This window comes from Peromyscus californicus, unplaced genomic scaffold, assembly GCF_007827085.1.
Source record: "Peromyscus californicus insignis strain IS unplaced genomic scaffold, ASM782708v3 Scaffold_2__1_contigs__length_46816999, whole genome shotgun sequence".
Lineage (NCBI taxonomy): Eukaryota > Metazoa > Chordata > Mammalia > Rodentia > Cricetidae > Peromyscus > Peromyscus californicus.
The window spans coordinates 17,904,741-17,929,810 of NW_026294540.1; the positions used below are offsets into that span (position 1 = coordinate 17,904,741).

Genomic DNA, 25,070 nt, shown 5'->3' on the forward strand with positions numbered 1-25,070 from the left:
TCCACCCCACTCCCACCCCCTCACCCCACTCACACCCCTCACCCCCACTCCCACAACTCACACCCACTCCCACAACTCACCCCACTCACACCCCTCACACCACTCCCACCCCTCACCCCCACTCCCAACCCTCAACCCCACTCCCACCCCTCACCCCACTCACACCCCTCACCCCACTAACAACACCCTCACCCCCACTCCCACCCCTCACCCCACTCACATCCCTCACCCCACTCACACCCCTCACCCCACTCACCCACCCCTCACCCCACTCCCACCCCTCAACCCCACTCCCACAACTCACCCCACTCCCACCCCTCACCCCACTCACACCCCCTCACCCCACTCACACCCCTCACACCACTCCCACCCCTCACCCCACTCCCACCCTCACCCACACCACCACTACTCACCCCACTCACACCCCTCACCCCACTCCCACACCTCACCCCACTCCCACAACTCACCCCACTCACACCCCTCACCCCACTCCCACCCCTCACCCCACTCCCACCCCTCACCCCACTCCCACCCCCTCACCCCACTCACACCCCCTCACCCCACTCACACCCCTCACCCCACTCACACCCCTCACCCCACTCCCACCCACCTCACCCCACTCCCACCCCTCACCCCACTCCCACCCCTCACCCCACTCCCACCCTCACCCCACTCCCACACCTCACCCCACTCACACACCCTCACCCCACTCCCACCCCTCACCCCACTCACACACCCTCACCCCACTCCCACAACTCACCCCACTCACACCCCTCACCCCACTCCCACAACCTCACCCCACTCACACAAACTCACCCCACTCACACCCCTCACCCCACTCCCACCCCTCACCCCACTCCCACCCCTCACCCCACTCCCACCCCTCACCCCGCTCCCACTGCTCACCCCACTCACACCCCTCACCCTATTCCCACCCCCTCACCCCACTCACACAACTCACCCCCACTCCCACCCCTCACCCCACTCCCACCCCTCACCCCACTCACACAACTCACCCCATTCCCACCCCTCACCCCACTCCCACCCCTCACCCCACTCACACAACTCACCCCATTCCCACCCCTCACCCCATTCCCACCCCCTCACCCCCACTCACACCCGCTCACCCCATTCCCACCCCTCACACCACCCCTCCCACCCCTCACCCCACTCCCACCCCTCACTCCCACTCCCACCCCTCACCCCACTCACACCCCTCACCCCACTCCCACCCCTCACCCCACTCCCACCCCTCACCCCACTCCCACCCTCACCCCACTCCCACCCCTCACCCCACTCCCACACCTCACCCCACTCACACCCCTCACCCCACTCCCACCCCTCACCCCACTCACACCCCTCACCCTCACTACACACCCCTCACCCCACTCACACAACTCACCCCACTCCCACCCCCTCACCCCACTCACACCCCCTCACCTCACTCACACCCCTCACCCCCACTCACACAACTCACCCCACTCACACCCCTCACCCCACTCCCACCCCTCACCCCACTCCCACCCCCTCACCCCACTCCCACCCTCACCCCACTCCCACCCCTCACCCCACTCACACCCCTCACCTCACTCACACCCCTCACCCCACTCACACAACTCACCCCACTCCCACCCCTCACCCCACTCACAACCCCTCACCTCACTCACACCCCTCACCCCACTCACACAACTCACCCCACTCACACCCCTCACCCCACTCCCAACCCCTCACCCCACTCCCACCCCTCACCCCACTCACACCCCCTCACCCTACTCCCACCCCTCACCCCACTCACACAACTCACCCCACTCACAACACCCTCACCCCACTCCCACCCCTCACCCCACTCCCACCCCTCACCCCACTCCCACAACTCACCCCACTCACACCCCTCACACCACTCCCACCCCTCACCCCACTCCCACCCCTCACCCCACTCCCACCCCTCACCCCACTCACACAAGCTCACCCCACTCACACCCCTCACCCCACTCCCACCCCTCACCCCCACTCGCACCCCTCACCCCACTCACACACCTCACCCCACTCACACCCTCACCCCACTCACACCCCTCACCCCACTCACAACCCCTCACCCCACTCACAACCCCTCACCCCACTCCCACCCCTCACCCCACTCCCACACCTCACCCCACTCCCACCCTCACCCCACTCCCACCCCTCACCCCACTCCTACTCCTCACCCCACTCCCACCCCTCACCCCACTCCCACCCCTCACACCACTCCCACCCCTCACACCACACCCACCCCTCACATCACTTCACTCACCCCTCACCCCACTCACACCCCTCACACCACTCCCACCCCTCACCCCACTCACACCCCTCACCCCACTCACACCCCTCACCCCACTCCCACCCCTCACCCCACTCCCACCCCTCACCCCACTCACACCCCTCACCCCACTCCCACAACTCACCCCACTCCCACAACTCACCCCACTCCCACCCCTCACCCCCACTCACACCCCTCACCCCACTCCCACCCCTCACCCCACTCACACCCCTCACCCCACTCACAACCCCTCACCCCACTCACACCCCTCACCCCACTCCCACCCCTCACCCCACTCACACCCCTCACCCCACTCCCACAACTCACCCCACTCCCACAACTCACCCCACTCCCACCCCTCACCCCACTCACACCCCTCACCCCACTCCCACCCCTCACCCACTCACACCCTCACCCCACTCACACCCCTCACCCCACTCACACCCCTCACCCCACTCCCACCCCTCACCCCACTCCCACAACTCACCCCACTCACACCCCTCACACCACTCCCACCCCTCACCCCATTCCCACCCCTCACCCCACTCACACCCCTCTCCCCACTCCCACCCCTCACCCCACTCACACCCCTCACCCCACTCACACAATTCACCCCACTCACACCCTCACCCCACTCCCACCCCTCACCCCACTCCCACCCCTCACCCCACTCGCACCCCCTCACCCCACTCACACCTCCTGACCCCACTCCCACACCTCACCCCACTCCCACCCCTCACCCCAACCCACCCCTCACCCCACTCACACCCCTCACCCCACTCCCACCCCTCACCCCACTCACACCCCTCACCCCACTCACACCCCTGACCCCACTCCCACCCATCACCCCACTCGCACCCCTCACCCCACTCGCACCCCATCACCCCACTCCCACCCCTCACCCCACTCACACCCCTGACCCCACTCCCACCCCTCACCCCACTCGCACACCCTCACCCCACTCGCACCCCTCACCCCACTCACACCCCTGACCCCACTCCCACACCCTCACCCCACTCACACCCCTGACCCCACGCCCACCCCTCACCCCACTCGCACCCCTCACCCCACTCGCACCCCTCACCCCACTCACACCCCTGACCCCACTCCCACACCTCACCCCACTCCCACCCCTCACCCCACTCCCACCCCTCACCACAACTCACACCCCTCACCCCACTCACACCCTCACCCCACTCCCACCCCTCACCCCACTCACACCCCTCACCCCACTCACACCCCTCACCACCACTCCCACCCCTCACCCCACTCACACCCCTCACACCACTCCCACCCCTCACCCCACTCCCACCCCTCACCCCACTCCCACCCCTCACCCCACTCCCACCCCTCACCCCATTCCCACCCCTCACCCCACTCCCACCCCTCACACCAACTCCCACCCCTCACCCCACTCCCACCCCTCACCCCACTCACAACCTTTCACCCCACTCCCACACCTCACCCCACTCCCTCCCCTCACCCCTTTCCCACCCCTCACACCACTCCCACCCTCACCCCACTCCACCCCTCACCCCACTCACACAATTCACCCCACTCACACCCCTCACCCCACTCCCACCCCTCACCCCACTCCCACCCCTCACCCCACTCGCACCCCTCACCCCACTCACACCCCTGACCCCACTCACACACCTCACCCCACTCCCACACCTCACCCCACTCCCACCCTCACCCCAACCCACCCCTCACCCCACTCACACCCTCACCCCACTCCCACCCCTCACCCCACTCACAACCCCTCACCCAACTCACACCCCTGACCCCACTCCCACCCCTCACCCCACTCGCACCCCTCACCCCACTCGCACCCCTCACCCCACTCCCACCCCTCACCCCACTCACACCCCTGACCCCACTCCCACCCCTCACCCCATCACACCCCTCACCCCACTCGCACCCCTCACCCCACTCACACCCCTGACCCCACTCCCACCCTCACCCCACTCGCACCCCTCACCCCACTCGCACCCCTCACCCACTCACACCCTGACCCACTCCCACACCTCACCCCACTCCCACCCCTCACCCCAACCCACCCCTCACCCCACTCACACCCCTCACCCCACTCACAACCCTCACCCCACTCCCACCCCTCACCCACTCACACCCCTCACCCTACTCCCAACCCTCACCCCACTCCCACCCCTCACCCCACTCACACCCCTCACCCTACTCCCACCCCTCACCCCACTCCCACAACTCACCCCACTCCCACCCCTCACCCCACTCACACAACTCACACCAACTCCCACCCCTCACCCCACTCCCACCCGTCACCCCCACTCACACAAACTCACCCCACTCCCAAATCTCACCCCACTCCCACCCCTCACCCACTCGCACCCCTCACCCCACTCCCACACCTCACCCCACTCCCACCCCTCACCCCACTCGCACCCCTCACCCACTCACACACCCCTGACCCACTCACAAACCTCACCCCACTCCCACACCTCACCCCACGCCACCCTCTCCCCAACCCACCCTCACCCCACTCACACAACTCACCCACTCCCAATACTCGACCCCACTCCCACCCCTCACCCCACTCCCACCCCCTCACCCCACTCGCACCCCTCACCCCACTCACACCCCTCACCCCCACTCACACCCCCTCACCCCACTCCCACACCTCACCCCACTCACACCCCTCACCCCACTCCCACACCTCACCCCACTCCCACCCTCACCCCAACCCCACCCCTCACCCCTAACCCACCCCCTCACCCCACTCACACCCCTCACCCCACTCACACCCTCACCCCACTCCCACACCTCACCCCACTCCCACCCTCACCCCAACCCACCCCTCACCCCAACCCACCCCTCACCCCACTCACACCCCTCACCCCACTCACACACCTCACCCCACTCCCACACCTCACCCCACTCCCACCCCTCACCCCCAACCCAACCCCTCACCCCACTCACACCCCTCACCCCACTCACACCCTCACCCCACTCACATCCCTCACCCCACTCACACCCCTCACCCCACTCCCACCCTCACCCCACTCCTATACCTCACCCCACTCACACCCCCTCACCCCAACCCACCCCTCACCCCACTCACAACCCCTCACCCCACTCACAACCCTCACCCCACTCACACCCTCTCCCCTCTCCCACCCCTCACTCCACTCCTATACCTCACCCCACTCACACCCCTCACCCTACTCCCACCCCTCACCCCACTCCCACCCCTCACCCCACTCCCACCCCTCACCCCACTCCCACCCCTCACCCCACTCCCACCCCTCACCCCACTCCCACACCTCACCCCACTCCCACACCTCACCCCACTCCCACACCTCACCCAACTCACACAACTCACCCCACTCACACCCCTCACCCCACTCACACCCCTCACCCCCACTCACACCCCTCACCCCACTCCCACACCTCACCCCACTCACACCCCCTCACCCCATTCCCACCCCTCACCCCCACTCACACCCCTCACCCCACTCCCACACCTCACCCCACTCACACACCTCACCCCACTCCCACCCCTCACCCCACTCCCACCCCTCACCCCACTCACACCCCTCACCCCACTCCCACCCCTCACCCCACTCCCACCCCTCACCCCACTCCCACAACTCACCCCACTCCCACCCCTCACCCCACTCCCACCCCTCACCCCACTCCCACCCCTCACCCCACTCCCACCCCTCACCCCACTCCCACCCCTCACCCCACTCACACAACTCACCCCACTCACAACCCCCTCACCCCACTCCCACCCCTCACCCCACTCCCACCCCTCACCCCACTCACACCCCTCACGCCACTCCCACACCTCACCCCACTCGCACCCCTCACCCCACTCACACCCCTCACCCCACTCCCACCCCTCACCCCACTCATACCTTTCACCCCACTCTCCCACACCTCACCCCACTCCCACCCCTCACCCATTCCCACCCCTCACACCACTCCCACAACTCACCCCACTCACAACAACTCACCCCACTCACACCCCTCACACCACTCCCACCCCTCACCCCACTCCCACCCCTCACCCCACTCATCACAACTCACCCCACTCACACCCCTCACCCCACTCCCACCCCTCACCCCACTCCCACCCCTCACCCCACTCGCACCCCTCACCCCACTCACACCCCTGACCCCACTCACACACCTCACCACCCACTCCCACACCTCACCCCACTCCCACCCCTCACCCCAACCCCACCCCTCACCCCACTCCCACCCCTCACCCCACTCCACACCCCTCACCCCCACTCACACCCCTCACCCCACTCACACCCCTGACCCCACTCCCACCCCTCACCCCACTCGCACCCCTCACCCCACTCGCACCCTCACCCCCACTCCCACCCCTCACCCACCACTCCCACCCCTCACCCCACTCCACCCCTACCCCACTCCTCCCTCACCCCACTCGCACCCCTCACCCCACTCGCACCCCTCACCCCACTCACAACCCCTGACCCCACTCCCACCCCTCACCACCACTCACACCCCTGACCCCACTCCCACCCCTCACCCCACTCGCACCCCTCACCCCACTCGCACCCCTCACCCCACTCACACCCCTGACCCCACTCCCACACCTCACCCCACTCCCACCCCTCACCCAACCCACCCCTCACCCCACTCACACCCCTCACCCCACTCACACCCTCACCCCACTCCCACCCCTCACCCCACTCACACCCCTCACCCTACTCCCAACCCTCACCCCACTCCCACCCCTCACCCCACTCACACCCCTCACCCTACTCCCACCCCTCACCCCACTCCCACAACTCACCCCACTCCCACCCCTCACCCCACTCACACAACTCACCCCACTCCCACCCCTCACCCCACTCCCACCCCTCACCCCACTCACACAACTCACCCCACTCCCAAAACTCACCCCACTCCCAACCCCTCACCCCACTCCCACCCCCTCACCCCACTCCCACCCCTCACCCCACTCCCACCCCTCACCCCACTCACACAACTCACCCCACTCCCAAAACTCACCCCACTCCCACCCCTCACCCCACTCCCACCCCTCACCCCACTCGCACCCCTCACCCCCACTCACACCCCTCACCCCACTCACACCCCTGACCCCACTCACACACCTCACCCACTCCCACACCCTCACCCCACTCCCACCCCTCAACCCAACCCACCCCCTCACCCCACTCACACCCCTCTAACCCCACTCACACCCTACCCCCACTCACATCCCTCACCCACTCACACCCCTCACCCCACTCCCACCCCTCACCCCACTCCCACCCTCACACCCACTCCCACCCCTCACCCCACTCCTCCCACCCCTCACCCCACTCCCACCCCTCACCCCACTCCCTCAACTCACCCCACTCACACCCCTCTCCCCTCTCCCACCCCTCACGCCACTCCTATACCTCACCCCACCACACACCCCTCACCCTACTCCCACCCCTCACCCACTCTCCACCCCTCACCCCACTCCCACACCTCACCCCACTCCCACACCTCACCCCACTCCCACACCTCACCCCACTCCCACACCTCACCCACTCCCACACCTCACCCAACTCACACAACTCACCCCACTCACACCCCTCACCCCACTCACACCCCTCACCCCACTCACACCCCTCACCCCACTCACACCCCTCACCCCACTCCACACCTCACCCCACTCCCACACCTCACCCACTCACACCCCTCACCCCATTCCCACCCCTACACCCCACTCACACCCCTCACCACCACTCCCACACCTCACCCCACTCACACACCTCACCCCACTCCCACCCCTCACCCCACTCACACCTTTCACCCCACTCCCACCCCTCACCCCCACTCCCACCACTCACCCCACTCACACCCCTCACCCCACTCACATCCCTCACCCCACTCACAACCCCTCACCCCACTCCCACCCCTCACCCCACTCCCACCACTCACCCCACTCCCACCCCTCACCCCACTCCCACAACTCACCCCACTCACACCCCCTCACACCACTCCCACCCCTCACCCCACTCCCACCCCTCACCCCACTCCCACACCTCACCCAACTCACACAACTCACCCACTCACACCCCTCACCCCACTCACACCCCTCACCCCACTCACTACCCTCACCCCACTCACACCCCTCATCCCCACTCACACCCCTCACCCCACTCACACCCCTCACCCCACTCCCACACCTCACCCCACTCCCACCCCCTCACCCCATTCCCACCCCTCACCCCACTCACACCCCTCACCCCACTCCCACACCTCACCCCACTCACACCCTCACCCCACTCACACCCCTCACCCCACTCCCACACCTCACCCCACTCACAACCCCTCACCCCACTCACACCCCTCACACCACTCCCACCCCTCACCCCACTCCCACCCCTCACCCCACTCACACAACTCACCCCACTCACACAACTCACCCCACTCACACCCCTCACCCCACTCACAACCCCTCACCCCACTCCCACCCCTCACCCCACTCCCACCCCTCACCCCACTCACACAACTCACCCCACTCACACAACTCACCCCACTCACACCCCTCACCCCACTCACACCCCTCACACCACTCCCACCCCTCACCCCACTCCCACACCTCACCCAACTCCCACAACTCACCCACTCACACAACTCACCCCACTCACACCCCTCACCCCACTCCCACCCCTCACCCCACTCACACCCCTCACCCCACTCACACCCCCTCACCCCACTCCCACACCTCACCCCACTCCCACCCCTCACCCCATTCCCACCCCCTCACCCCACTCACACCCCTCACCCCCACTCCCACACCTCACCCCACTCACACCCCTCACCCCACTCACACCCCTCACCCCACTCCCACACCTCACCCCCACTCACACCCCCCCTCACCCCACTCACACCCCTCACACCACTCCCACCCCTCACCCCACTCACACCCCTCACCCCACTCCCACACCTCACCCCACTCACACCCCTCACCCCACTCACACCCCTCACCCCACTCCCACACCTCACCCCACTCACACCCCTCACCCCACTCACACCCCCTCACCCCACTCCCACCCCTCACCCCACTCACACCCCTCACCCCACTCCCACCTGTCACCCCACTCCCACCCCTCACCCCATTCCCACCCCTCACCCCACTCCCACCCCTCACCCCACTCACACCCCTCACCCCACTCACACCCCTCACCCCACTCCCACACCTCACCCCACTCACACCCCTCACCCCACTCACACCCCTCACACCACTCACACCACTCACCCCACTCACACACCCCACTCTCCGCAGTCTACCCCAATCCCACCCATCACCCCACCCCCACCCCACACCTACACCTCACCTCACCACCACCTCTCTCCCTACTCCCACTCCAAACCCACTCCATTCCCACCTCATTCCCACCCATCAGCCCACTCCCAACCATAACCACACTCACACCCCACTCACATCCCTCACCCCTCTACCACCCCTCACCCCACTATCACCCCACTTGCACCCCACTCACACCCTACTCACACCCCACTTCAACCTAACTCCTCTCCCCCACCCCACTACCATCCCATTCCCACCCAATTCCCACCCCTCTCTGCCACCACTCCCACTCCACTCCCTCCCTGTTCCTACCCCACTCATACCCCACTTCCACCCCAGTCCTAAACCTCACCCAACTCTCACCCGAGTCCCACCCACTTCCACGCCTCACCCTACTCTCACCCCTAACCCCAATCCCACCCCACTCCCACACCTCATCCCTCTGCCACACCTCACCCCACTCACATCCTACTCATCTGACTCAGACCCCACTCACCCCACTACCACACCTCACTCCACCCCTCACCCCACTCCCACCCCTCACCCCACTCCCACCCCTCACCCCACTCGCACCCCAAACGCAACCTATTCCCACCCTACTCCCACCCCACTTGCACCCATCATCTCACTCCCACCTCACCCCACCCCTGCTCCCCTCCCACCCCTCTCTCCACTCCCACCTCACTCACATCCCACTCACACCCAATTCACACCCCACTCCCACCTCACTCTGCCAGCACTCCCACCCACCCACCCAACTCCCTCCCCCTTCCTACCCCACTCCCACCCATTTCACACCACACTCACACCCAGTTCGTACCCCACTGCCACCCTACTCCCACCCAATTCACACTCCACTCACACCCAATTCATACCCCACTCCCATCCCACTCTGCCAGCACTCCCACCCAACTCCCTCCCCCTTTCTACTTCACTCACACCCCCACTCATACCCTCTCACATCCCATGTCCACCCCATTTCTACCCCTCACCCACCTCTCACCTCACTCCCAACTCTAATCCCTTTCCCACCACTAAACTGACCCCCAACACTAACCCCCCTCCCACCCCTCATCCCTCTCTGACCTTTCACCCCACTCCCTCCCTCACCCCACTCCCAACTCTCACCCCACTCCCACCCACACTACCACTTCTACCCCACGACCACCCCTCACCCAACTCCCACCCCTCCTCCCACTTTCATATCAATCCCAGCCCACACCCACCTCAATCCTGTTCCGCACCCCACTCCCACAGCACTCCCACCCCAACCCCATTCACAACCCACTCACATCTGACTCCCACTGCTCACTGCAGTCTCATCCCACACCCCTCTCTCACCCCCACCCCACTCACACCCCTCACCCCACTCACACCCCCTCACCCCACTCCCACCCCTCACCCCACTTACACCCCTCACCCCACTCCCACCCCTCACCCCACTCCCACCCCTCACCCCACTCCCACCCCTCACCCCACTCCCACCCCTCACCCCACTCCCACCCCTCACCCCACTCCCACACCTCACCCCATTCCCACCCCTCACCCCACTCCCACCCCTCACCCCACTCCCACCCCTCACCCCACTCCTACTCCTCACCCCACTCCCACCCCTCACCCCACTCCTACCCCTCATCCCACTCCCACCCCTCACCCCACTCCCAACCCTCACTTCACCCCACTCCCAACTCTCACTTCACCCCACTCCCATCCCTCACCCCAGCCCCCACAACGTCCCTCCACTCCCCCTCAATGTCCTTTCCTCGGCTGAGGAGGCACCGCACTGTGCAGACAGCCTCAATTGCTCCCTCTCATGTCCCTAATGATCCCCTTTCCTTCCTGGGCCCTCATACTCCAGCAGGGGCAGCCCAGCCTGCTCTCTGTCCCCAACTCCCTGGCTCCATCTCTCTCAAGCTCCCATGGGCTTCACATGCCCTTTTCTACAAAGCCCTTCTGGGCTTCTACCCTTGCAGTCCTTCTGGTCTGAGATGTATTCCCATGGGCGCACTCACCCCCTGAACACTGCCCTGGCTCCTTTCCAGCCACGGTTTCAACCGCCCCTCTGCTCACTAATGCCGTCCTCACAGCCTTGTCGATCTCTGCCTCCTCTGCCACTGTCATTATGCAGTCACTATACCGCTGGAGTTGCTGTTAACGTGTGCTCCGCTCCTCAGTTGGCTTTTGACCTTATGGAAAGGGGGGCTGCGGGATAACTTTCCATGGGGCAGTGCTTTGCAGAACTGACCCTTCGCTGCTGTGCATGGTAGGCTTGCAGCAAATACCATTGCAAGGAAGTGGAAGCTGGGAGCTCGTAGGAAGGAAGGAAACATGGAGTCCCACACACTTCTGCACTGAAGAAGGTTCTGGAGGCAGAGCTCTGGGAGGACTCGACCTGGGTAGCCGCAGGACCTCATCCTTTAGAGGGAACCACTTCATTTCATGTTTGAGAATTAAATTAGAATCAGCTATTGCATGATAACAAAAAAAGTCTCTGTCACCATTCCCTCCATGAGTGACAGTCACTATCCATCACTGTTAAGAGCAGAAGCCGTGGGGACCTCGGGACTCCACCAGGGCAGGCCCCATGTTGGCTCGGGCATTTGGCTTTAAAGCTGGTTCCCATGGGTGACGCACAGCTCGGAGAAGGTGGCAGGCTGCAGGGAAGCTCCTGGTAAACACCACTGTGGACAGGATACGCTAGGAATTTAACCTCCCGTGGCTGGGACAGGCAACAAGCTCTAGACCTGACAAGGAAACTGTGGGGGCTGCAGTTCTTCACATAACGTAATAGGAACAAAACAGTGTTCGTGGCAGTAGACATACTACTAAGACAGAACACAGTGACCATCAGGGGGCAGGCAGCGCAAAGCCAGGAAGGTTTGGTGCTCCTAGGGAAGACCAGAAAATCCCAGATGCCGTGCAGGGTTGCATTACTGGCAGATATAAGCTGCCTATTCTTCTGTCTCTACGGCTGAGTGAGTGGTACAGACAGGTGACACAGGCTATGTGATATCCACGTGACCACATCATCCCTGCTGTGGGCTCCAAGAAGGACCCTGGAATGGTACACTGCACACATGGGTGTATCAGCTAGCTACTGCCATGTAACCATCACGACTGCTTAACAGCTTACTGCAACACTGTCCCAGTGCTGTGGAAGCTCAGCTGGGCCCTGCATTCAAGGTGTCACAATGCTGACTTCTCATCCAAGGAAGGATCTACTTCCAGGGTCATTGCTGTTTGGGAGAAAGATTCTTGCTGTGGATGACTGAGGTCTCCATCTCTTGGGCAGTTAGTGTAATTGTCTGGGTGCCTCCCTCAGGTGCTCTGAGCTATCAGTTCCTTCCCCTCCCCCCCCCCCCCGACTTCTCCACCTCTCTCACCCACAACATAGTCTTCCCCAGGCTCTCACGCCCTCTTCTCCCACCAGCAGCATGAGCTGATGACTTTAAAGGAGACTGTAACTCCACCATCCGCTGGCTAGGTAGCCCAAGAAGCCATCTCTGTCCCACAAACGACTGCACCATGTGACACAGATGATAAGGGCATCCTTTCACCCTGTGCCCAGCTTCTGGAAACTCCACCACGCTGTCTTTGAAAAGGCAACCTAGCCAAGACTACACAGAGAAAGCTTGTCTCAAACAAAGCAAGCCATCCTGCCCAGCACAGTAGCGAGTTGCTGCCTTCACTTTTGGTCCCAAACATCAACTTAGACAAACTAGGAGGACATTCCAGCCACGTCCAGTCCAGAGTGATGGCTCCTCGGCCCTTCTCCCTGAAGGCAGGGATTGACATGGCGTGCTCCGGTTTGTAAAGGAGAGAGTGAGAGATGGGGAGGTGACCTGGTCAGCAGAATGCTTGGCCTGCAGGTATGAGCACCTGAGCTCAGATCCTTAGAACACCCATAACAAGCCAGGCACAGTGATACACGCTTGTCATCCCAGCTGTGCAGAGATGGGGACAGTAGGCTCCCATGGGGCTTGCTGGCCAGTGGACCTAGCTGAATCAGCAAGCTTCGGGCTTAGTGAGACCCTGTATCAAAATCTAAGGTGGAGAGCAATTGAGGCACATCATATCAACTTCTAACCTTCATACATGCAAGACAAAAGATGAGAGTCAAAGGAACAGAGGAAAAAGTCAAAAGCTGGAAGCTCTTCGCTAAGAATGGGCCAAGGATTAGATGGACAGGCACTGTAGCCTCTAGGATATAGGGTAAAGGCACTGCCTACATCCGACATGACCCATCTGTCTTCATCAACCAGCAGTAATTGGATGCCCAGCCCAGATGCAGGAGACTCGTAGAGAGAGCGTCTTCAATTTGCAGGCATGACTCTCTATAGAAGCAGGGTCTAAATCACCGGTGGCCATGTGTCATTTGAAGTCACTTGGCATTTGCCATCTTGGGAGAGATGTGTGTTGGATTCCCCAGTGAAGCTTCCAGCCTTGCGGTAATGAGACGATAGAAGGACCCGATCTTACTCACAAGGCAGAGCTGATGGAATTTCAATCCAGGCATTTGTCCTTCAAGCGGGGGCTTGGTTTATATTCACTTCCTTCTCCATCCAGGTGTGGGGAGAAAAATTAATTCATGATGAGAAGCCAGCCACAATGAATAGCATTTTATCTCTGCCCTAAGAAAATACAGGCAGACACGTGCGTGCGTGCGTGTGTGTGTGTGTGTGTGTGTGTGTGTGTGTGTGTGTGTGTGTGTCATTAATAGCTTCTGTTCTGAAAATTCAGAAGAATATGAGCCTTGCTTGTTTTTAAGCTTGGGTAGAAGAATAAAAAATGAGTTACCTGGGATTCTGGTGGGTGGTATAAGCGTGAGAAGGGGGCTTATTGGGTGACTCGGATGGAGCTCCAAGTGTAGAACTCCAAGGCGTAGGGCCGCATGCCGTCCACGTCAGTTTCCCCACAAGCTGAGGCTGAAGCAATGATTCCTGGCTCACATGGACAGTGAAGGCCCCTCAGCAGGCAAAGCAGACAGTGTGCAAGGCAGGGAGGCTATGTTACCCACTCGGCCACTGATGAAGATTAAGTTCACCCACTGTGGCCGCTGGAGAGACCATGCAGAAAAGGCCAGGGATGTACCCCGTTTGAAGGACCAGGGAGCTGGGCTCAGGATGACAACACCTATCCATTGTTCATCCACGACTGTCCCCTGGTGGGTGTTACTTCCTTGGCATTTCTGGCTTCACCCAAGAACTCAGGTTCCCAAGCCAGAGGACACCTTTGAGCAGAGATGAATAAGATAAATGCGAAGCTGCTGGTCGGAAGCTGAGCTCATCGCCGCTGAGTGGCAGGATAATTGTCCTACACCGTTGTGAGATTTCAAGTTAGCACAGACTCAAACTTTAACTCTAAAGCAGAACTATTCCTCTTGGCCCTTTTTTTTCTCATCTTTGGACAAAATCTGAAGTGTGCCCAGCCTTCACACTCTGAGCTTAGTTTCTTTCTGAAAGCCTACACCCCACAGATAGCTGCTTGCAGACTTCCATGGTTGACGCTAACTCAAAAGATAAGCGGTTTTTTTTTTTCTCTCTCTCTCCCTTGTTTTATCTCCCTCTCTCTGGCAGCTGCCAAGTTTTACAACTTGCTTGCCCTGTATTCTTCTGTCAGACTCTAATAAAATGGTCCTCGTGCTTTAAAATGGGTTGGGGGTGGGTAGCGGAGACAAGTGCAGTCTCTTGCTCTACAGAACTCAGCTCTGGGCTTTCTGCTCCAAACAGCAGAGACTCAGCCTCAATTGACCTCAACAGAATGGAGGTGTAGCCTGTGGGCAGGCACTCATGCCTTCAGGTCCAGCCAGATCCAGGAGCCCAAACAGCATCACCCGAAGTCATCTCTTCACAGCTGCCATTTGCCTTCATGTTGGATTGCAGTCACTATGGCCTAGAATGTTCTAGAACGCTGCCTTGCTCACTCCGATTTCCTCCTGAAACTTGTGGCTGGACCATTGGCTATTCTTGCTCCCCTTTCTTCATCCCCATCTGCCTGTCTTGTCTTGTCTGTCTTCCTGATCCTGAGTAAACACACTGGCTGTGTCGGCTGGTGAGCCGGCTCTCTCCTCAGTCATGTCTTGTCTGCTGTATAAAGCATCCCAAGTGATGTACTCACTTGCCATACCCCCTCATTCTTTTCTTTGAGTTGGGGGGGGGGGGTCTCATGTAGCCCAGGCTGGCCTCCAACTCTTGATCCTCCTGCCTTCACCTCCCAAGTCCCAAGACTGCAGGCTTATGCCAACACACGCTGCTCAGTCTTCTATTTCTAGAAATTCTCTGTAGGCCTCCACACATCTCTGCCTTTCCCCCTGCTCACCTCTGCTCTCATAGTGTAGTTTCGGCTTTATTTCTCCTTTGCCCTTTGATTTCACTAGCGATTGGTTTTTCCTTGGTTTATTTTTTTTTATTTATTTATTTTTTTTTTTTTTTGGTTTTTCGAGACAGGGTTTCTCTGTGTAGCTTTGCGCCTGTCCTGGAACTCACTTGGTAGCCCAGGCTGGCCTCGAACTCACAGAGATCCGCCTGGCTCTGCCTCCCGAGTGCTGGGATTAAAGGCGTGCGCCACCACCGCCCGGCCTGGTTTATTTTTTTAATCCAGTCTTTTTCTGGTTGTTCCCGCATCTCTAATATTAGCCTGATCATCTAGGTTTTTAAATTAGTAGTAGTAGTAGTCAGTAGTAGTAGTAGTAGTAGTAGTAGTAGTAGTAGTAGTAGTAGTAGTAGTAGTGTGCGCCATAGTGAACATGTGGAGGATAAATTTAAGGAGTCTGTCCTCTCTCATTTCACCTTGACATGGCCTTTTGAGATTGAATTTGTCTCATCCGGCTTGCACAGCCAGTGCTTTGATCCAATAAGCCATCTCACACACCTCCTGTGTGCATTTTTAACAGCGCCTTTTACGACACCCGCTGCCTACCCACAGGTGGGGTTTCGCTTTTATCGGGGGAGCCTTGCGCAGCTGTTGCCTTACCTTGCTCTGTTCCCGAGGAGCTCCGTGGGGTTTGTTGACTTGGGTCCAGCTTCTAGTCTGTTTCTCGGCTTGCCTTCCCTGGGGCACACTCCCTGGGCCACACGGGTAGTGTCACACCAGCCCAGGACCGAATATGGGTTTCTTCTTTCCACCAGTGGCAGAGAGGAAATAGATTTTTTTTCAACCCATCATACGTAAAGAGGCTCCCACTGCCGCCTCCTTCTGCAGCAATAGGGTCTAAGATGAGTGTGGCCAGGTGAGCAACCAGAGATGCTCCCACAATCCGGATTGGTCTGGTGATAAGGGAAGCAGTGAGCCTTTAGGGAAAGGCTGAGCATAGCTGTTCTAGGTACGGCTGACCACGAGGCTTTGGCCATGGCTGATCCCTGGGTCTCCAGCACAGCAGGGCTCTGCAGACTTCTTGCTAACCTGACAGCTGAGGGGCACACTGCTAAAACTTGCTGTAGTGGCATCTGTATTGCAAGAGAGGCATCCTCTGGGCGGCAGCTGATCCCTAATAGGCGGACAGTGATTCCTGTTAGTATCTCAAGAGTTCCAGGTTCGTCCTGGGAACCCAGAAGGTAATGCTGTGTCCACGGTGCTGAAGGTGAGGAAAATGTCCTAGAGCATCCCATCTAGGTGGATCTGTGCCCACCACTGCACTGTATTGTCCCTGGGATGTCCAGTAGGCAATGTCTGTGCTTACTGAGAACATATCAGGCATATGAGGATGAAGCCAGGGCATTTCCCGGTCAGGAACTATAAAACTCCCTTCCCTGTTCTCCACAGTGGAAGAGTTTTTATGTCTGTTTGGGCCTTGACTGAACAATTACAGGTCTTTTTAGTGGCTCAGTCCATGACACTGGCCTGAGCTTTCTTGGTCTGTCTAAATGCAGCTGAGCTGAACTCACCAGGTGTCATGATCATGTCACTGCTGCCTACCTGACAGTCCTTCAAAGAGTGTGCCATGTCTCATCAGGTCATACAAAGAGAAGATAATCTTGCTTTTCTGTTTTTCCTACAAAGCACAAGGTACCTTTAAGACCCTGGAAAAGAACTGGTAGAGAGGAGAGATGAATTAGCCAGGGTTCTCTAGAGGAACAGAACCAAAAGAATGAAGATCTGTATTAAAAGGAGATTTATAGCCAGGTGGTGGTGGCACACACCTTTAATCCCAGCACTCAGAAGGCAGAGGTAAGCAGATCTCTGTGAGTTTGAGGCCAGCCTGGTCTACAAAGCGAGATCCTGGACAGGCTCCAAAGCTACACAGAGAAACTCTGTCTTGAAAACAAAAACAAAAAAAGGAGGGGGGATTTACTAGAGTGACTTACTGGCTGTGGTCCAGGTAGTCCAATAATGGTCGTCTCATGATGGAAAAGTGGAGAACCTGGTAGTTGTTCAATGTGTGAGCTTGGATGTCTCTATAGTCCCAATCCAGCTCAGGAGTTCTGGATGATTCCTGGAGAGCTGCCTGTTTTCAGTCCATGTGGGAAACCTGAAGGTGGATTTAATATCAGCTGCAGAAACAGGATAGATGAACTTGCTAGCAAGAGTGAGGGCAAGCAGGCAAATAGCAAAGCTTCCTTCCTCCATGTTCTTTTATGTGGGCTGCCACTAGAGGTGTGGCCCAGGGTTAGGGTAGGTCTTCCTGCTTCAAATAAGCTGATGAAAAAAAAATCCCTCCCAAGAGTGCCCAGCAGGCTCTGTTGTTTCTGGGTGTCGTCAAGTTGACAAACAAGATTAGCCATCACAGGAGATAAGAGAAACTTTCTCTTTTGAGAGACGGTGTCTCATATATCCCAGGATGACCTTGAGCTCCTGGTATTCCCACTTACAACACCCTCTCAAGCACCGAAACACCTAATCTAGGAAGGACTAGGAGTCAAACCCAGGACTTCATGGACTCTAGGCAAACATGTTACCAGTTTAACCACATTCCAAGCCCGTAGTTTCCAGTTTCAGGCCTTTGGCTCTGATAGAATTGCCTGCCTCAGTTTCCCACCTCTACAAGTCCCCATTGTCCTATGAGGCTAATGGAGCTCAGGAATAAGCAACTGGCAGATAACAAAAAGCTGGTCCAGGACCGTGTGTGTTTTCTGCACATGGCCTATGCTGGAGCTGTGTTAGGGTATCTCTCTGATGGAAAGCATATTTGCTCCCCCAGGACATGGGCACCAGATCAGGACTCCATGTCGCCTTTCCTGTTTCTTTGGTGGTGTTCTAGAATGGGTCCCTGGAGATAAGGCACCCCCCAAGTGGTATTCATGGTCTCTGTCCCTGCAGGAAGCTATAGTCAGCACATGGCTCCAATTCAGTGACGGCTCAGTGACATCCCTGGACATCTATGACAACAAGGACTTCTCCTTGACTGCCACCTCTTTGGATGAGGCTGTCGTGTCCATCCCACAGCCCCTCTCACCTTGGTGGCCCACTGTGGTGGCTGAAGGAGAAGGCCAGGGCCCACTGCTCCGAGTGGACATGTCCATCGCTGAGGCCTGTCAGAAATCCAAACGCAAGAGCGTGCTGGCTGTGGGCATCGGCCACGTGGGTGTCAAGTTTGGATGGGACGATGCTGACTCCAGCCAGACCGGAGATAAGGATGAGGAGGGGATAAAGAACCACGCCAGTGATCGCCGGCAGAAGATTCAGGACCTGGAACGCCCAGGCCAGGATGAACGCTACCATGGCAATTCTCCTGGGGATCGCGAGGAAGGGGCCCTGATGAGTGCCACCACCACTGCCAAGTCCCTGCTGGATAACAAAGTAGGGAAGAGTGGTAGACTGGATGGGGCCAGGCTACACAGCATCCCCATAGATTTCACCAACTTCCCAGCCCATGTGGACCTCCCCAAGGCCGGGAGCACACTGGAGGAGAATGGTCTGATGCAGACCACCCATGGCCTGAGTGACCTGGAGATTGGGATGTATGCCCTCCTGGGGGTCTTCTGCCTGGCCATCCTTGTCTTTCTCATTAACTGTGCCACCTTTGCCTTCAAGTATAGGCACAAGCAGGTGCCTCTAGAAGGCCAGGCATCCATGACCCACTCTCATGACTGGGTGTGGCTGGGCAATGAGGCGGAGCTCCTGGAGAACATTGGGGACGTGTCCCCACCCCAGGATGAACACACGACCATCATAGACCGAGGGCTGGGAGGCTGCGAAGAGAACAACCACCTGCTTCTCAATGGTGGCTCCCAGAAGCACATGCAGAGCCAGGTCCACAGGCCACCGGGCTCTGGGGGGCGGCAGGGCAGGGAGCTCAGGCAGGAACCTGCAAACTCACCCACCTCCAAGATGAAGAAGGTGAAGTTTGCCACCTTCGCCATCCCGCCCGAGGACAGCTGCCCCACAGTGAACTCCATCCTCGGTGCCGAAGAGGATATCAAGTGGGTTTGCCAGGACCTAGAGGTGGGCGCGTCCAAGGAACTCCGAACCTACCTGGAGAAGTTCCAAGACAACGTGTAGTGCTCTGGCCACCTCTTCCACTTGGACAGTGTCCTCCTTTCTTCCTTCCCTCAGCAGGGTAGCTGGATGGAGGGAGCTCCCGGTGGGACTGAGTGAGGATGACCAGAGCCTACAAAAGACCAGCTAGCAGTTTAGAAGTGGGGAAGGGGTGTTTTTATATTAAAGGGGTTTTTTTTTAGCCATTGAGGATGGGTTCCAGAAGTTTGAATCTGACTCCGCAGGGAGGCAGAGTGGATCCAAGACTTCTCTGCTCAGAGGTGAGAGGGTTATTTTATGAATCAAAATACACTGCAGACAAGCTACCAAAAATATTTGTTAAAAAAAAAATACAAAAAAGAGAAATAAAAAAGACACAAATGACTGTTGGTTTATATTTCTAATAAAGGAACAAAATGTAAAAAAAAAAAAAATAGGGCTTGCTAAGAAGCAGCCTCCGTTTTAATTCAATCTTCATGTTTCTGAGGACAGCCTGTGTCTATCAGCCTGGTGCCCAAGACAGGAAGTGCATCTGAATACCGGTCACCTCTTAGGAAGAATGAAAATTTCACATTTGATTCCATATCTCTTCTTGCTTTCATACCTCCTTTTTTTGTGTCCTAAGGCTTCCATTTGATTTAATTTCATGTTTATTTCTGAGGACCAAGTGGTATATTTTCCTAAATGAAATATAAATTATATTTCTATTCATTAGATAGGGTTTTTTTTTTTTTCTCTTAGTTCAATCTTTTTTTCCCCCCTCGGAGCTGAGGACCAAACCCAGGGCCTTGCGCTTGCTAGGCAAGTGCTCTACCACTGAGATAAATCCCCAACCCCGAGTTCAATCTTTTTTTGTTTTTTGTTTTTTGTTTTTCGAGACAGGGTTTCTCTGTGTAGCTTTGCGCCTTTCCTGGAACTCGCTTTGGAGACCAGGCTGGCCTCGAACTCACAGAGATCCGCCTGGCTCTGCCTCCCGAGTGCTGGGATTAAAGGCGTGCGCCACCACCGCCCGGCTTCCGAGTTCAATCTTTATATTGTAACATGAACCTGTTTTTCTCTCTCTCCTGCTTTGTTGACACTTTCTGGCTTCTGTGTGTGTTTGTTCGTTTGTTTGTGTGTTTTTAAACAATATAGGAAGTGCTCAGTTCCATCTATGGGGAGAGCGACTCCCACAGCCATCACCAGTTGGGGCAGGCCAGTGGGTGAAACTGTGCTCACAGCGTCTGAAATAGGATGTGGCCAGAACAGAGCACAGCCTGTGACACTCGGCCACTCCTTATGAAGTCAGAGACTCAGTGTCCCCATCAGTATGGACATAGGGATGCCTCTATGTAGGGAGATGTGAGCCCCATCCATAAGTGCAGGGTCAGGCAGACAGGCCACGTCGACCACAAGGAACAGCCAACACTGTACTGAACAAACAGAAAAGATATTTGGGGGTAGAGTTGAGTTGTCTGATTTTATTGGGCAGAGTGAACCGGCATCAGCTCAAAATGATTAAAAAAAAAAATCTATGTTAGATTGTCGATCAAACTGTGGCTTTGAACAACTGTGCCACAGAACAGCATAGTATCACATCCACTCAAAGCAGAGTGTGCGCATGAGACAGGAGATGAACTCCTAGGATGTCCAGAGCCTGGCGCTCCCTGTCCATCGGCTGAGGGTGAGGACATCCGGTACTGTGACCCTCAGCAGAGCAGCCCTCATAGACGTACCAGGGGATGGCCATTGTTTTAATTTTTTTTCTATTACTAATATCAGTAGCTAAGAAAAGGTCCTGGAAGCCTAGTGACTTTGGTTGGACCTTTGACACACGTTTGTAGCCTTTACAATAGATTTTCAAAAGCTATTTATTTATACCTGCGGTGGTAGTTGTCATTAAAACGCTTGCCATGGCTTCACAAGTCAGTGTCTCATGGGATTTTCTTGTTCCATCGACTTCCTGTCCTCCAGTCCCAACAGGTACAGGCCTGCTGAAGAATTCATCTGTTAAAGAAGAAACAACACACTCCCCCCCCCCCCCCGGCCCCCTCTGCTTCCTTTCTGGCCAGATCTGGAGTCATTCGGATGATGTACAAATTCTGTCACCTACCCACTGTCACCTGCCTGTTCTCAGGGTCACAGCAGGGCAGCTTGAGGCAGCTGGTCACACCCAGTCGGGAAGCAGACATGAACGCGGGTCTCGGCTCACTTTCTCCTCTGTATTCAATCTGGGACCCCAGTCCGTGGGTTGGTGCTGCCCACTTTCAAGGTGGGTCCTCCCTCCTCGGCTACTCCAGCCTAGATACTCTCTCACAGACGTGCCCGGAGATTTGTCTCCAAGGGGACTCTAGAACCTGGTGAGGTCATCAATAGTAACCATGACAACCCGTATCCCAGGGACCCAATGAGTGACAACTGTCATTAAAGTCTCTCTAGAGAGATGGCTCAGTGGTTAAAACACTTACTGTGTCAGCCTGAGGATCGGAGTTCAGATCCCCAGAGTCCATGTAAATGCTGGGTGGGCATGGTGGCCCACCTGCAATTCTAGCCTCAGAAGGCAGAGACACAGGATTCACTAAAGCAAGCTGGCTGTGGAGACACACCATATCAGTGAGCTCTGGTTTTAATTGAGAGGCCTTGCCTCAATGAATAAGGGGAAAGAGTAATGAGGGATGATTGGTGACATCATCCTACAGCGTCCACGTGCACACGTGCATGCACACCCACAGACATGCGAACAAACAAGCACACACATGTGCAGCACACAACACTCATGAAAACAGAAAGAGACCAACCTTCCTGATGGCTATTTTGGTCGTTGGGAATCTTTTCCCATATTCATCCATCTCCCTTAATGCAAGCTTAAGACTCGAATGTGGTCTCACTTAGAGAGTGAGAGTTTCTGGTGTCAGACCCTCAGTCATCATATCTGTCCTCAAGGATTCACTGACTTCTCCACCCAGCACCAGCTCAGCACAGCTTGCTTCTTGGTATAAAGTCAGACCATCACTGGGTGCAAACACCGGACACTAACCCAAGGACCCGTGTGTGTCAGCTCACCTTTCAAAAGAATCTTTTTTTTTAATGCAGATTTTTTTTTTTTTTTTTTTTTTGGCTTTTCGAGACAGGGTTTCTCTGTGTAGCTTTGGTGCCTGTCCTGGATCTCACTCTGTAGACCAGGCTGGCCTCGAACTCACAGAGATCTGCCTGGCTCTGCCTCCCAAGTGCTGGGATTAAAGGCATGCGCCACCATCGCCCGGCATAATGCAGATGTTTTTCATCTGGTTCTAGTCATAGAATCTAACAGGAGCACCTTGTCTTGAGGCTGCTGGACCAGCAATCCACTTAGCACCAACTGACTGGCTGTACCTTTGCTCGTAAAGGGTGAGGTCATGAATGAGACTAGGAGGCTGTCAATCAAAGGCAGAGGTGGAACACTGCAGACAGGTACGGGCCACACAGCTACTCTGGTGTTACCTCCTATTCCTAGACAGACTTACCCGCTCATCTCATGGTCTTTAGAAATGTGATGGGCTGGGCTGGGGTAATGACTCAGTTGGTAAATCACTTGCCAGGCAAGCATGAGGACCCAAGTTTGACTTCCCCATCCCAGAACTCACCATTTTATAAAGCTGGGAATGTTGGCACATGCTCGTAGGCACAATGGAGGCAGATGGAACTGTAAGCTTGATAGCCAGCGAGCCTAGTCTACTTGGCAAATTAGAGGCCAGTGAGAGATTCTGTGTCAAAAGAAAATGGGGGGGGGGCTGGAGAAATGGTTCAGCGGTTAAGAGCATTGACTATTCTTCCAGAGGTCCTGAGTTCAATTCCCAGCAACCACATGGTGGCTCACAACCATCCGTAATGAGATCTGGTGCCCTCTTCTGGCTTGCAAGCATGCATGTAGGCAGAACACTGTATACATAATAAATAAATCTTTAAAAAAAAAAAGAAAGAAAGAAAGAAAGAAAATGTGGAAGCTCCTGAAGAACAACACTCAATGTTTGTGCATGCACACACACACTGAGGATCAAAATGAATAGAATACTTCTCAAGTTAACATGGAGACCTTCACATCTTTATTAACACCAGTATTCACTACAGAAGAAGTAATAAGAGACTCTGTCCAGTGGGCTTGTATTCTATATTAAGTGTCAGACCTTGTCCAGTTATGGACCCAGCACAGAAATATAAGCCTTATTTCTGACAAGGAGTCCATCTCAAAGTGTCCTCTTTAAGGTCACAGCTAGAATGTAACAGAGCCAGGAATCAGTATCCAAAGAGGATGGTCTTAATTATCATGTGAATGCAAGCTTTACATATATTATCTTGGGTTAAAATAGAATTTGAGTAATGGAAAAGAAATTCAGATCCACTACACAGCATTCGGGAGATGAAGAAAAGCCAAAGAAATAAAAGAATCTGAAAAACCTCCCTCTCCTTGCACAAAGAGAAATGAATAATTTGCTTTATGAGGTGAGGATGTCCTCATCTTCAGCATTGTACATAATTTTGTGTGTTTGAATTCTCAGAGCTTATATTTATAAACAAGAGCCTCAGCTTAATTTAAAATTTTAAGGAGCCTATAAACATTGTTTTAACAAAAAAAAAAACAAAAAAAAAGCTTTTTGAGATAGAGTTGCATTCTCTGGTTCAGGCTAGACTGTTTGTTTGTTCGTTTTTGTTTGTTTGTTTGTTTTTGAGACAGGGTTTCTCTGTATAGTTTTGGTGCCTGTCCTGGATCTTGCTCTGTAGACCAGACTGGCCTCAAACTCAGAGAGATCCACCTGCCTCTGCCTCCCGAGTGCTGGGATTAAAGGCATGTGCCACCACCGCCTGGCCCAGGCTGGACTCTTAACTCAATATGTAGCCCAGGCTGACCTCAAACTTGAAGCAATCCTCCAGCCACAGCACCCCCCAATCCAGGAATTACAAATGCCCACCAACATACCATGCTTTCACAGTTTCAGAAGGTGCTCTGCAGGCTGCTGAGGAAGAGGAGTCATCAAAGGCCTTGGAATGCTACAATACTGACCTGTCCGGCAAGATGAGCCT

General features: G+C 56.8%; 1 protein-coding gene across 1 annotated transcript in view; it reads left to right on the plus strand.

Moving 5' to 3' along the window:
• The window catches only part of Tmem132c (transmembrane protein 132C), a 328,956-nt gene extending 308,538 nt beyond the window's left edge, over window positions 1-20,418 (plus strand). The window contains exon 9 of the mRNA XM_052755491.1: window positions 18,876-20,418. Within this exon, the coding sequence (XP_052611451.1) occupies window positions 18,876-20,057 (1,182 nt within the window). The 3' untranslated portion in view covers window positions 20,058-20,418. The remainder of the gene's footprint in view (window positions 1-18,875) is intronic.
• Window positions 20,419-25,070: the final 4,652 nt, after the last annotated feature.